Source organism: Oncorhynchus kisutch, linkage group LG29 (assembly GCF_002021735.2).
Source record: "Oncorhynchus kisutch isolate 150728-3 linkage group LG29, Okis_V2, whole genome shotgun sequence".
NCBI lineage: Eukaryota > Metazoa > Chordata > Actinopteri > Salmoniformes > Salmonidae > Oncorhynchus > Oncorhynchus kisutch.
The window spans coordinates 28,087,935-28,101,950 of record NC_034202.2 but is presented as its reverse complement, the minus strand read 5'-3'; the positions used below and the strand labels follow the sequence as shown (position 1 = coordinate 28,101,950).

Genomic DNA, 14,016 nt, shown 5'->3' with positions numbered 1-14,016 from the left:
TCTGCTGGAAACACAGAACAAATATCAATATTTTAACATCCTTTTTTTAAACATCCTTGTTTGCTACACTGATGGGTTAAATACTTACTTTAAAACTATTATCTCCATTTTGAAGGGTTACCAAAGTATTAACCAGAGTCTTTGGGAAATAAAGGAATAATCAATCACCAATTAACTGATCAGCATTACGCAGACCAGCTGGCAAGTGTCTTCACTGACATTTTCAATCTCTTCTTGTCCCAGTCTGTAATCCCAACCCATCATGTTTCCAGCTGACCCCCCATTGTCCCTGTTCCAAAGAACTCCAAGGTAACCTGCCTAAAGGACTACCACCCTGTAGTACTCACATCTGTAATTATGAAGTGCTTTAAAAAGCTAGTCTTGACACACATCAACACCATCATCCCAGACATCCTGGACCCACTCCAATTCATATACTGCGCCAACAGATCTATAGGAGACACAATCTCAGTTCCACTTCACACTGCCCTCTCCCACCTGGACAAAAGCAGAAATAACTATGTGAGAATGATGTGCATGGACTACAGCTCAGCGTTCAACATCATGGTCCCTTCCAAGATCATCCCCAAGCTCGGGAGCCTTGGACTGAACACCTCCCTCTGAATCCAAGACTTGCTGACCGGCCGGCCTCTGGTGTTGAGGGTTTAGTCCCTCGGGTGCATGCTTATTCCCCTTCTGTACTCCCTGTTCAACCACGACTATGTGGCCACGCACGACTCCAACACCATCGTCAAGTTTGCTGATGACGGTGGTAGGCCTGATCACCGACGATGAATAGACCGCCTACACGGAGGAGATCAGAGACCTGGCAGTGTGATGCCATGACAAAAACCTCTCCCTCAATGTCAGTAAGACAAAGAAGCTGATCGTGGACTACAGGAGAAAGAGAGCACAGCACGTCCCCATCCACATCGACAGGGCTGTAGACGAGTGGGTGAGCGGTTTAAGTTTGTTACATTTTAGTCATTTAGCAGACCCTCTTATCCAGAGCAACTTACAGTTAGTGCATTCATCTTAAGATGGCTAGGTTTGGACAGTCACATTTCACAGGCACAGTAAGTACACTTTTCCTCAATAAAGCAGCTATCAGCAAAGTCAGAGCTAGAAGGGGGAGGGCAAGTGTTGGATCAGGATTTTATTTTTGTATTTTGGGTGAGGGGGATTATAAAATTAAGACACTCTTTGAAGAGGTAGGGTTTCCTTGGCGTCCACATCACTAAGGACTTAACAATAAGTTATGAAGAGGGAACGACAGTGCCTCTTCCCCCTCAAGAGGCTGAAAAGATTTGGCCCTCGGATCCTCAAAGTTCTTCAGCTGCACCATCAAGAGCATCTTGACTAGCTGCATCACCGCTTGGTGTTGCAAATGCACAGCCCTCAACCTCAAAGCGCTACAGAGGGTGGTGCAGACGACCCAGTACATCACTGGGGCTGAGCTCCCTGTCATCCAGGAAATTACCAAAGACTTCAGCCACCCAAGCCATGGACTGTTCATTCTGATACCGTCCAGCAAACGGTACTGGATATTCGGCTTTCGGACCAACAGGGTCCGAGACAGCTTCTACCTCCAAGCAACTAGCCTGCTAATTAGCCATAAGACTACTAAATTGTAAATTAAATGGTTGCCTGGGCTATTTGCATTGACCTTATCTTGCACTAACTCTATGTAGTTACGAGACGATATATAAACACTGTATAGGCCTTCACACACACTACACTGACACACAAAATCACACATTCATAATTGCTGCTGCTGCTACTCTGTTCTGTTCTCTTACTCTTATTAGTATCTATCTGATGCCTTGACACTTCATCTACCTTAATTACCTCATGCCCCTGCAAATTGGTACTGGTACTCCCGCTATGTAGATTAAATGTGTATTTTATTCCTCTTTCTATGACTATTTTTGTTATCATTCATATATTCTGCATTGTTGAGAGAGGCTGTATAAGCAAGCAGTTGATAGTAAAAGTCGGCACTTGTTGTATTCTGCGCATGTGACAAATAAAACATTATTTGATTTGATTAGCATCTGGTTGGGGGGGGGGGGGGGGGTAGTTACAAGGTAGTAGTGCTCTTTAATTAATTTATTTTCGTGAAGAAGAAGATGATCACCTGGGATCAGCTCTCAATGTATGTCGCAACAGGAAGTTGTTGGCATTCGAATCAGACAACAACAACAACATTAGCAGAACAGCAGAGTTCTCAGTCGAAGTCCATCCGACAAAGTAATAACGGCTTTTATATTAATATGATGTCAGTAATATGTGCTTGCATATGAACCTCTCGGGTTTCTCTGGCTAATGTTAATCTTGCTTGCAAGTGTTATGTGAGTGTGGCTGCGCTTTGTGCTAACTTGTTAGTTAGCAAGTTAGCTAACGCGTTAGCTGCCTTGGTTGGAGACACTATTGTCGATGTCAGTCCGTAGCTAACGTTAGCTAACCAAAAAAGCCAGTCAAATATGATAACACATTTTAAAACAGAGCTAGCTAACTTGACAATGTTTGTCCGATTTATTAGCTAACTAACGTTAGCTCACATAGCTAGGGCCCCGAGAACATTAGTGTAGCTATCCAGTTAACGTTAGGTGGATGATTCCTTTGCTTTGAACTCTTTGCTTTTGGACCATGACCTCATTATGTGTGTGTTCCTTCAGTATTATCGATGGATAACACCGGATATTGCAACGATAGCTTCAATAGCATACGAAGTAGCACAAGTGACGAGGACATGGTGGAGATAGCAGGGTCGACATTAGACTTCTCTAACACGGAGGATGTACCACCCTTGGACCGAGACTATGGTTCTGGTAAGACCAAGGCCCATGTTTCTGTTGTAGTGTATACGCGCACACACACAAATCATGGATTTGTTCATGTGTGTCTTGTTTTGATAGGTGTGTTGTTTGATCAAATAGTTATGAGTAAACGGTAACACATTAATCTAGGCCAGCCTACATTGCTGGGATTTAATATAAGTGAGAACAAAGTCCGCTTTGCATTCCTTCCTTTGTTTTGATTTGGTTTAATTTGACACCAATTGAATTTGGAATATGCAGTTATTAGGCCTAAACTATTCTGATCACATCCCAAACCTCACACTCAGTGAGGTGCCACTGTTTTTCATCAATATTTTCCAGCTATTTTATCTGTAACACATTGTTCCCTTTAGGTATGTGTTATTGATATGCAAGTAAAACCTTTGTTATTAGATAAACACTAAGGGGTAGTTTCCCAGACACTGATTAAGCCTAGTCCTAGACCAATGGATAATCTCCATAAAAAAAAAATATATATATTATTAGTCGAAGACTAGGTTTAGCCTAATCTGTGTCTGGGGAAACTGCCCTTCAAGCAATGCCAGCTCTAGAATGTGTTTTCCCTCTGTCCATTGAATCTCTTCAATTCCTCACATCTCTTCTTCATCCCTTCTCCTCCAGGGGATAACCCAGGTATGGAGGAGGTTAACGGGGTTCCTAAACTGATGGACCTGCTTGACGAGCCTGTGCCTGGGGTGGGCACCTATGAGGACTTTAACACCATAGACTGGGTGCGGGAGAAGTCCAAAGACCGTGACCGGCACAGAGAGGTGACCCACATCCTATTTATCTCCTTGTCCTTTTAATTCTTAGTCTTAACCCACTTCCCAACCCATAACAAAACGCGTGTCTCAAACAGGCTTGAGATCAGTATCTATGTATACTTGTCATCATTATTAGGTGTAGTAGCAACACCTGTATAAGTTACATGGTATTACTGTCTGAATCAAAAGCATCATAGTATTTTAACAACAATATTTATTTCACCTGTCTGATGTGTAGATTACCAGTAAAAGCAAAGAGTCTACATGGGCACTGGTGAACAGTGTCTGTGATGCTTTCTCTGGATGGCTGCTCATGCTGCTGATTGGACTCATGTCAGGTCAGCCTAATTGTATACAGATTGATGATGCATAAATGCTTTTTCATTTGATTTCCTCTACTAAGACCCACACAGCAATGCACCTGGGAGCCATTGGTAGTGTTAGTAATTTACTGTGTGGTCTATTCCAGGCGCGTTGGCAGGTGGGATTGACATATCAGCCCACTGGATGACAGACCTGAAGGAAGGGGTTTGTCTGAACGGGTTCTGGTTCAACCATGAACACTGCTGTTGGACCTCCAACGAGACCACCTTCCAAGAGAGGGACAAGTGTCCACAGTGGAAAAGCTGGGCTGAGCTCATCATCGGCACAACAGAGGTGTGCTAAAATATTACTACTTGACCCATTGTGTTTATTTTATGTGATGATTTTTGTCACAGTCTGATTGGGAAATTTGTGTCTGCAGGGTCCCTTTGCGTACATTATGAACTACCTAATGTATGTGTGCTGGGCTCTGCTATTCTCCTTCCTGGCCGTGACACTGGTCAGGGCCTTCGCCCCCTATGCCTGTGGTTCTGGAATCCCAGAGGTAAGGTTATTTCATTTCTTTACCCTTATTTGATATGTCTTCTTTTGAATGAGGACAAGGGATGTGGTTTATTTTCCCATGCTATTTATTTTCTCTCCCAGATCAAAACCATATTGAGTGGTTTCATCATCCGAGGGTACCTGGGGAAGTGGACCCTGGTGATTAAGACCATCACCCTGGTCCTGGCTGTGTCGTCTGGGCTCAGCCTGGGGAAGGAGGGGCCCCTGGTCCACGTGGCCTGCTGCTGTGGCAACATCCTCTGCCACCTCTTCACCAAGTACCGCAAGAATGAGGCCAAGCGCAGAGAGGTGAGAAATGGGGCCTAAAATTCACTTTTTGGTCCACCACCCACTGGCAGGTAGATGGAAAAATATACCAGCCACTCAGATTTTTTTGATTTTATTGCATAATTACCTAAAAAAACAAATGACCATGCTTACTGTTTCTAAAACAAGAAATGTATTCGTAAGAAGCATTGTGATATATATTGTGATCTATTGCTCAATTTCATTTCATTTTTTGTGACCTGAGTCTTTTAACCAAAATATCAGATGAGACAAAATGTTAAGCTTCCCTTTTAAAGGTGAGAGGTTACCGTGGTAATGGGGCCACTGAGTCGTGTGTCTGTGTGAGAGATTTTGGGATCTGACTTGTAGTAGACAGCATATCTTTGCTATCAATTGAAGCAGCAGACTCAAACTAACATTGAAAACCAACTGTCCTTGTGAACTAAACAATGCTCATTTTGTAGACTTTCGCGTAAATTAGACCGACTTGAATGTATTGGCACATTGCACAAAGCTCCCCAGACAGCAGGCAGCGTTGCTGTGCGAGGTGGGATAGAGATTGATATTTATTTGTGCTATAAGCAGCTATAAAACAAAATAGAAGAAAACAGCTACTGCAGCATTTTTCCCTACATGACTTTTCACTATTTCTATTTGCGAATGTAATGCTCGCATTGTAGAGCCTTGCATATTGACCACCCGCCAGCGTGGCTGGGGAAATCAACATTCTTACCCGCTAATACCTAAATCTACCTGCATTTGGCTCGTGTTCATTTTATTCTGCACTGGGCTATTCACAAACATTTGTACCCTTTTTTAAATGGATGGATACAATACTGGTTAACATTTTAACTATTATTTTAAGGAACTGGCACAAATTGCAAAAGCTAGGACCACTGATGTTGTTTTGACTCAAATCAAGCTGTATCAAGAGTGAGAGCCTCAAGTCATATTCAGCAGGAAACCCCCATTCAATAATAAATAGCCTGTGGCTGGTTTGATGATTTCAACAAACACATACCACAAGGTGATGTTTTTGCTTCTCTGCTACAGTGAGATGGTATTAATGGAAGTACAATGCCACAAACATGCGGTGACTCTGTCTCCCTTCTGTAAACTTTGTGCCTGAGATTTATTTTCCAACACAGAGATACATTGCATTGAGTCATGAATCATCGTGTTATATTAATTGTTATTTAGCCATGTTGCTGAGCTGTGTTGTAAAGCATTAATGTACTGACACATAGATTTTTAGCTGTGTTGTAAAGCATTAATGTACTGACACATTGATTTTTAGCTGTGTTGTAAAGCATTAATGTACTGACACCGATCACCTTCTTCATTCCTTTGCTTGGTGGTTTGTGTTGCAGGTTCTGTCTGCCGCTGCAGCAGTTGGTGTGTCTGTGGCTTTTGGGGCCCCCATAGGAGGAGTGCTCTTCAGTCTGGAGGAGGTAACAAGTGCCTTAGCTTCCTCCTTCTTGTGTAAATCTATGGGCTCTATGACTGTCAAATTGAAACACTCCTAAAGGTAACTTTTGAATGTTTATAAAGTTGACTATGATCACTGTGTAACTGTCCGTCTCCTCATGGCCCTGTCAGGTGAGCTACTACTTCCCTCTGAAGACCCTTTGGCGGTCGTTCTTCGCAGCCCTGGTGGCAGCCTTCACCCTGCGCTCCATCAACCCGTTTGGCAACAGCCGCCTGGTGCTGTTCTACGTGGAGTTCCACACCCCCTGGCACCTCCTGGAGCTTGTACCCTTCATCCTCCTGGGCATCTTCGGGGGCATCTGGGGCGCCTTCTTCATCCGTGCCAACATCGCGTGGTGCCGGAGGCGTAAGACCACGTGGCTGGGCCACTACCCGGTCCTGGAGGTGCTGGTTGTCACCGCGGTGACGGCGGTGGTGGCTTTCCCTAACAGCTATACCCGCACTAGCACCAGTGAGCTCATCTCTGAGCTCTTCAACGACTGTGGCCTGCTGGACTCCTCCAAGCTATGTAACTATGACAACGCCAATGTCACCAAGAGCAGCAACGAGCTGCCGGACCGCCCAGCTGGAAATGACGTTTACACGGCCATGTGGCAGCTGTCCCTGGCCCTGGTCTTTAAGATGCTCATCACCGTGGTTACCTTCGGCATGAAGGTACTGGAGAACCTCCGTCACATCTGTATGGCACATCTGTGCTTTGAGCGTTAATATAAGGATGTCGTTCCTCCAGGTTCCCTCTGGTCTGTTCATACCCAGCATGGCGGTAGGGGCGATCGCAGGCAGGCTGCTGGGAATAGGCATGGAGCAGCTGGCCTACTTCCACCATGACTGGGCGATCTTCAGGGGCTGGTGTTCTCCTGGTGCTGACTGCATCACCCCAGGCCTCTACGCCATGGTGGGGGCTGCTGCCTGCTTAGGTAAGCCCTGTGTTGATACTGTATGTTGGCACCTTGCATGTTTAACAGCTTGCATGTTTAACAGCTTTTCCTTTTGTCTTTACTCTAGGCTCCTTTTTCCTGGTTAAATGTTGTCTTGTAGTTAGAGGTCGACCGATTATGATTTTTCACCGCCGATACAGATTTATTGGAGGACCAAAAAAAGCTGATACCGATTAATAGGCCGTTAAAAAACAGTTTAAAAAAAAAGTTTTTTATATATATATTTGTAATAATGACAATTACAACAATACTGAATGAACAATGAACACTTTTATTTTAACTTAATATAATAAAGAAAGAAAATCTATTTAGTCTCAAAAAAATTATGAAACATGCTCAGTTTAGTTTAAATAATGCAAAAACACAGTGTTGGAGAAGAAAGTAAAAGTGCCATATGTGCCATGTAAAAAAAAAGCTAATGTTTAAGTACCTTGCTCAGAACATATGAAAGCTGGTGGTTCAATATTCCCAGTTCTTCAATATTTCCAGTTAATGTTGTAGTTATTATAGGAATTATGACGTGTCAACGATTTCTCTCTATACCATTTGTATTTCATATAACTTTGACTATTGGATATTCTAATAGGCTCTTTAGTATTGCCAGCCTAATCTCGGGAGTTGATAGGCTTGAAGTCATAAACATCGCTGTGAATAAAGCATTGCTAAGAGCTGCTGGCAAACACAGTAAAGTTTGAATGAGTGCTTATGAGCCTGCTGCCGACCACCACTCAGTCAGACTGCTGTATCAAATAACGAATCATAGACTTAATTTTAATATAATAAACACAGAAACACAAGCCTTTGGTCATTAATATGGTCAAGTCCGGAAACTATAATTTCGAAAACAAAACGTTTATTCTTTCAGTGAAATATAGAACAGTTCCTTATTTCATCAAACAGGTGGCAACCCTAAGTCTAAATATTGCTGTTACATTGCACAACCTTTAATGTTATGTCATAATTATATAAAATACTGTCAAATTAGTTCGTAACGTGCCAGACAGCCCAAACTGTTTCATATACCCTGACTCTGCGTGCAATGAACGCAAGAGAAGTGACACAATTTCCCTAATTAATATTGCCTGCTAACCTGGATTTCTTTTAACTAAATATGCGGGTTTAAAAAATATATACTTCTGTGTATTGATTTTAAGAAAGGCGTTGATGTTTATGGTTAGGTACATTCGTGCAATGATTGTGTTTTTTTCACAATTGCGCTTTTGTTAAATCATCCCCTGTTTGGCGAAGTTGGAGGCTGTGATTCGATGATAAATTAACAGGCACCGCATTGATTATATACAACGCAGGACAAGCTAGTTAACCTAGTAATATCATCAACCATGTGTAGTTAACTAGTGAATATGTTAAGTTAAGTTTAATGCTAGCTAGCAACTTACCTTGGCTCCTTGTTGCACTCGCGTAACAGGTGGTCAGCCTGCCACACAGTTTCCTCGTGGAATGCAATGTAATCGGCCTCCAAAAATGCCGATTACAGATTTGTTATGAAAACTTGAAATCGGCCCTAATTAATCGGCCATGCCATGCCGATTAATCGGTCGACCTCTACTTGTGGGTATGCCTAATGTTTTCTGCCTCAACCCCTCTCTCTGTGCCACCCACTCCCTCCCCACTGGCTTTGTGCCCACAGGTGGGGTGACCCGTATGACTGTGTCCCTGGTGGTCATCATGTTCGAGCTGACCGGAGGGCTGGAGTACATCGTGCCCCTGATGGCTGCGGCCATGACCAGTAAGTGGGTGGCGGACGCCATCGGGCGCGAGGGGATCTACGAGGCTCACATCCGCCTCAATGGTTACCCCTTCCTGGAGGCCAAGGAGGAGTTCAGTCATAAGACCCTGGCCATGGACGTGATGCGGCCGCGTCGCAGTGACCCGCCGCTCTCTGTACTGACCCAGGACGGCATGACGGTAGAGGACGTGGAGACCATGATCACTGACACCACCTACAGCGGCTTCCCCGTGGTGGTCTCCCATGAGTCCCAACGCCTAGTGGGATTCGTGCTGCGAAGGGACCTCACCATCTCCATAGGTAGGGATGACAGATCATCATCATCATGCTGAGGTGCTGGCTTTTGACCCACATGCTCTGTCACCTTTGTCAAAACAATTACATGTATTCTTAATAATAGTACATAAAATTTACAATGGGGCAAAAAAAGTATTTAGTCAGCCACCAATTGTGCAAGTTCTCCCACTTAAAAAGATAAGAGAGGCCTGTAATTTTCATCATAGGTACACTTCAACTATGACAGACAAAATGAGATTTTTTTTCTCCAGAAAATCACATTGTAGGATTTTTTTATGAATTTATTTGCAAATTATGGTGGAAAATAAGTATTTGGTCACCTACAAACAAGCAAGATTTCTGGCTCTCACAGACCTGTAACTTCTTCTTTAAGAGGCTCCTCTGTCCTCCACTCGTTACCTGTATTAATGGAACCTGTTTGAACTTGTTATCAGTATAAAAGACACCTGTCCACAACCTCAAACAGTCACACTCCACTATGGCCAAGACCAAAGAGCTGTCAAAGGACACCAGAAACAAAATTGTAGACCTGCACCAGGCTGGGAAGACTGAATCTGCAATAGGTAAGCAGCTTGGTTTGAAGAAATCAACTGTGGGAGCAATTATTAGGAAATGGAAGACCTACAAGACCACTGATAATCTTCCTCGATCTGGGGCTCCACGCAAGATCTCACCCTGTGGGGTCAAAATGATCACAAGAACGGTGAGCAAAAATCCCAGAACCACACGGGGGCCCTAGTGAATAACCTGTAGAGAGCTGGGACCAAAGTAACAAAGCCTACCATCAGTAACACACTACGCCGCCAGGGACTCAAATCCTGCAGTGCCAGACGTGTCCCCCTGCTTAAGCCAGTACATGTCCAGGCCCGTCTGAAGTTTGCTAGAGAGCATTTGGATGATCCAGAAGAAGATTGGGAGAATGTCATATGGTCAGATGAATCCAAAATAGAACCTTTTGGTAAAAACTCAACTCGTCGTGTTTGGAGGACAAAGAACACCATACCTACTGTGAAGCATGGGGGTGGAAACGTCATGTTTTGGGGCAATTTTTCTACAAAGGGACCAGGACGACTGATCCATGTGAAGGAAAGAATGAATGGGGCCATGTATCGTGAGATTTTGAGTGAAAACCTCCTTCCATCAGCAAGGGCATTGAAGATGAAACGTGGCTGGGTCTTTCAGCATGACAATGATCCCAAACACACCGCCCGGGCACCGAAGGAGTGGCTTCGTAAGAAGCATTTCAAGGTCCTGGAGTGGCCTAGCCAGTCTCCAGATCTCAACCCCATAGAAAATCTTTGGAGTGAGTTGAAAGTCCGTGTTGCCCAGCAACAGCCCAAAAACATCACTGCTCTAGAGGAGATCTGCATGGAGGAATGGGCCAAAATACCAGCAACAGTGTGTGAAAACCTTGTGAAGACTTACAGAAAACGTTTGACCTCTCATTGCCAACAAAGGGTATATAACAAAGTATTGAGAAACTTTTGTTATTGACCAAATACTTATTTTCCACCATCATTTGCAAATAAATAAATAAAAAATCATAGAATGTGATTTTCTGGATTTTTCTTTTCATTTTGTCTGTCATAGTTGAAGTGTACCTATGATCAAAATTACAGGCCTCTCTCATCTTTTTAAGTGGGAGAACTTGCACAATTGGTGGCTGACTAAATACTTTTTTGCCCCACTGTATATAGCTCTTTTGAAGGACCCAAAGTTGCTTCTTATTTGGTCTTATCCCACTGACAGCCCTCAGTAACCCCTCCCTCTCCTCTCAGATAATGCCAGACAGCGTCAGGATGGGATAGTGAGCACATCGAGGGTCTTCTTTACAGAGTACACGCCCCCTCAGCCCCCCAACAGCCCCCCTCCTCTGAAGCTCAGAGGCATCATGGACCTTAGTCCCTTCACCGTCACAGACCACACCGCCATGGACATTGTGGTGGACATCTTCAGGAAGCTGGGCCTGCGCCAGTGCCTCATCACACACAATGGGTAACACACCTGCTACTGAGAACTAGCTATGTAATTAGTGACCTCTACTTACATCTATAGTGGACTGATTTCATAAGTAGAATAGAGCAGCCCCCCCCCCCAAGACAGACACAAAAAATGACTTGAAATTGATAACATGTTTTTTTTTAAATGCAATTGAATTGGCTTGTACATTTTTATTTTTTTATATCCTTTTTGTTTTGTTCTATTCTGGTAAGAAGTCCAGACCTCTTTGACATTTTGTCCCTCTTTTTTTACAGCCGCTTGCTGGGTATTATCACAAAGAAGGACATTCTGAAGCACGTGGCTCAGATAGCCAACCGGGACCCAGACTCGATCCTCTTCAACTGATGGTATAGTACCAGCTGCAGCACCGTGGGCCAGACATCACTGTGGAACCACTGCTTTCGCCCAGGCCTCTTTACACTGCACTATGTTCATGTCTAGTGGACTCCTCCCTGCTATGACAACTGGCCACTCCATTAGAACTCTAGTGGACTCCCCTGCTATGACAACTGGCCACTCCATTAGAACTCTAGTGGACTCCTCCCTGCTATGACAACTGGCCACTCCATTAGAACTCTAGTGGACTCCCCTGCTATGACAACTGGCCACTCCATTAGAACTCTAGTGGACTCCTCCCTGCTATGACAACTGGCCACTCCATTAGAACTCTAGTGGACTCCCCTGCTATGACAACTGGCCACTCCATTAGAACTCTAGTGGACTCCTCCCTGCTATGACAACTGCCCACTCCATTAGAACTCTAGTGGACTCCCCTGCTATGACAACTGGCCACTCCATTAGAACTCTAGTGGACTCCTCCCTGCTATGACAACTGGCCACTCCATTAGAACTCTAGTGGACTCCTCCCTGCTATTACAACTGGCCACTCCATTAGAACTCTAGTGGACTCCTCCCTGCTATGACAACTGGCCACTCCATTAGAACTCTAGTGGACTCCTCCCTGCTATGACAACTGGCCACTCCATTAGAACTCTAGTGGACTCCTCCCTGCTATGACAACTGGCCACTCCATTACAACTGGAGAGGTAGAGGATTCGTTGTTCTTCAACACCAAGCTGGCTTTCCAGGATTGGCCCAAAAGATGAGTTGGATTTAGAAAAGATGTATGACTTCTTAAATGAGCGTCAGTAACTGGGAGAATATTTTTTCTTGGCTCTGTTGGCAGGAGTGGTCTTCCTTTTCAGTTGACAGATGAGAGCAGGCATGCTGGGTAGGGCATGTGTCTCTGGAGAGACCAAGGATTGTAAATGAGCAGAGACCAAGTCTGGAGTCTGAGATATAAACCACACCACTGCCAAGACATACTCTACCCTCCCTCCTCTACATAGACATCTTAACCCATACAATCACTAAGCTAGGAGTGAAAATTATCAGCTTCTACCTATAAAAAGTATCATGAAGATATGCACCGTTTAAATTGTGATGTCTGCCTGAAATATTTGTCATTAATGAGCACTTGCATATGGCTGTCAAGACTAAATGTATTTTCTCTGGTGTTTCTTTCCTTGGAAATGTCATATTCCTCATTGTTTTTTCATGTAATTGGTTGTGGTTTAACACAGACCTGGAGATGATGTCCTCTTCGTACAGGGACACTGTAAGGCAGCATGGATTTCTTATTCACCAGGATAAAATAAGCTCCGTAAATAACCCTCCTCTGAAACCTGCATGCTCTGGTTTTCTTTGACCACAGGGAGGCGCTACTGTGCACCACCCAGCTGTGGTTAGTCACATTACTATCCTTTTTTACCAGGTCATCAGTAACAAACACTCAAAAGATGAATTGTATTACTCATTTAGAATATGCATCTCTATATATTTCTGGTTTATATGACCTTTTCTGTGAATATTACATATTGTATAGATTTATGGATCACTTTATCCAGCACACTCTAGAATCCTCAGTGATGAACAGCCTAACAGGCAGTCTGAGTATGAGGTCAAAGAGAAGAGTAGTGTTAGATGAGGTGATGGGATGATTAAGGGAGAGGACTCCAGTGTGTCACATCTCTTTTCATCCTCCAGCTATTATCTCTCCTCTCGCAATGTCTATGGATCTGCATGGCCAGGGCAGGGGATCTAGAGACAGGACTGGCCTGTCAACAGTCTAGTAAAGAACTCTGGATCTCTTCTCCCTTTTACCTCATGCTCTTGCTGTCTCACGAGACCCTCATGCTCTTACCCTCCCTACAACATCAAAGTCCACACTAAGAATGAGCAATTGAAATGTAGCATATACTGTCTCTTATACATGAACAAAGCCAAGGAACCTAAAATCTCACTTTTATCTAGAGCAGATACCCTTGGAGGTTGATGGTGGACATTCTTAAACTAGATTCATGTATTCCTGTCAATCATGTCTTATCCTTTAAGGACAAGTGTGACTTCAACCAAGTTCAACCATTTTGTTTGTGTTGTATACCGTACCATAGTTAATTACATCAGTAAAAGGTTTGACTTTGGGGTCTCAAAGGTAAACACATTATCACTTAAAAAGCACTTTGTTTCAAAATAACATGCTTATCAGTTGTTTTTGGAGATGCAGCTACAGTAAACCTATTTAACATCATCAAACCATGTCTATTTTTATTTCTGCAAACTGCAATGGGTTTGTATCACTACCGTCTTACGTAAACATGCAACTGAGATTCAAAAACATTGAAATATTAATTTATTCCCTGTCATTTCATATTTGCCTTGAATTAAAACAATGTTGACTTTCACATGAGTAAATTTGTGCCCATTGTGCCCAGTTACTCACCAAT

The 14,016-nt window shown here is 43.6% G+C and overlaps 1 protein-coding gene across 1 annotated transcript; it reads left to right on the top strand.

Annotated features, from left to right (window-relative positions):
* Positions 1-2,117: 2,117 nt before the first annotated feature.
* Positions 2,118-13,984, top strand: clcn5a (chloride channel, voltage-sensitive 5a). The gene is made up of 13 exons (XM_031809016.1): positions 2,118-2,250; positions 2,679-2,831; positions 3,462-3,610; positions 3,843-3,942; positions 4,074-4,261; positions 4,350-4,472; positions 4,574-4,780; positions 6,130-6,210; positions 6,359-6,901; positions 6,978-7,164; positions 8,834-9,232; positions 11,008-11,224; positions 11,485-13,984. Exons 1-13 carry the CDS (start codon positions 2,130-2,132, stop codon positions 11,573-11,575), a joined length of 2,559 nt encoding a protein of 852 aa, XP_031664876.1. The 5' UTR covers positions 2,118-2,129; the 3' UTR covers positions 11,576-13,984.
* Positions 13,985-14,016: the final 32 nt, after the last annotated feature.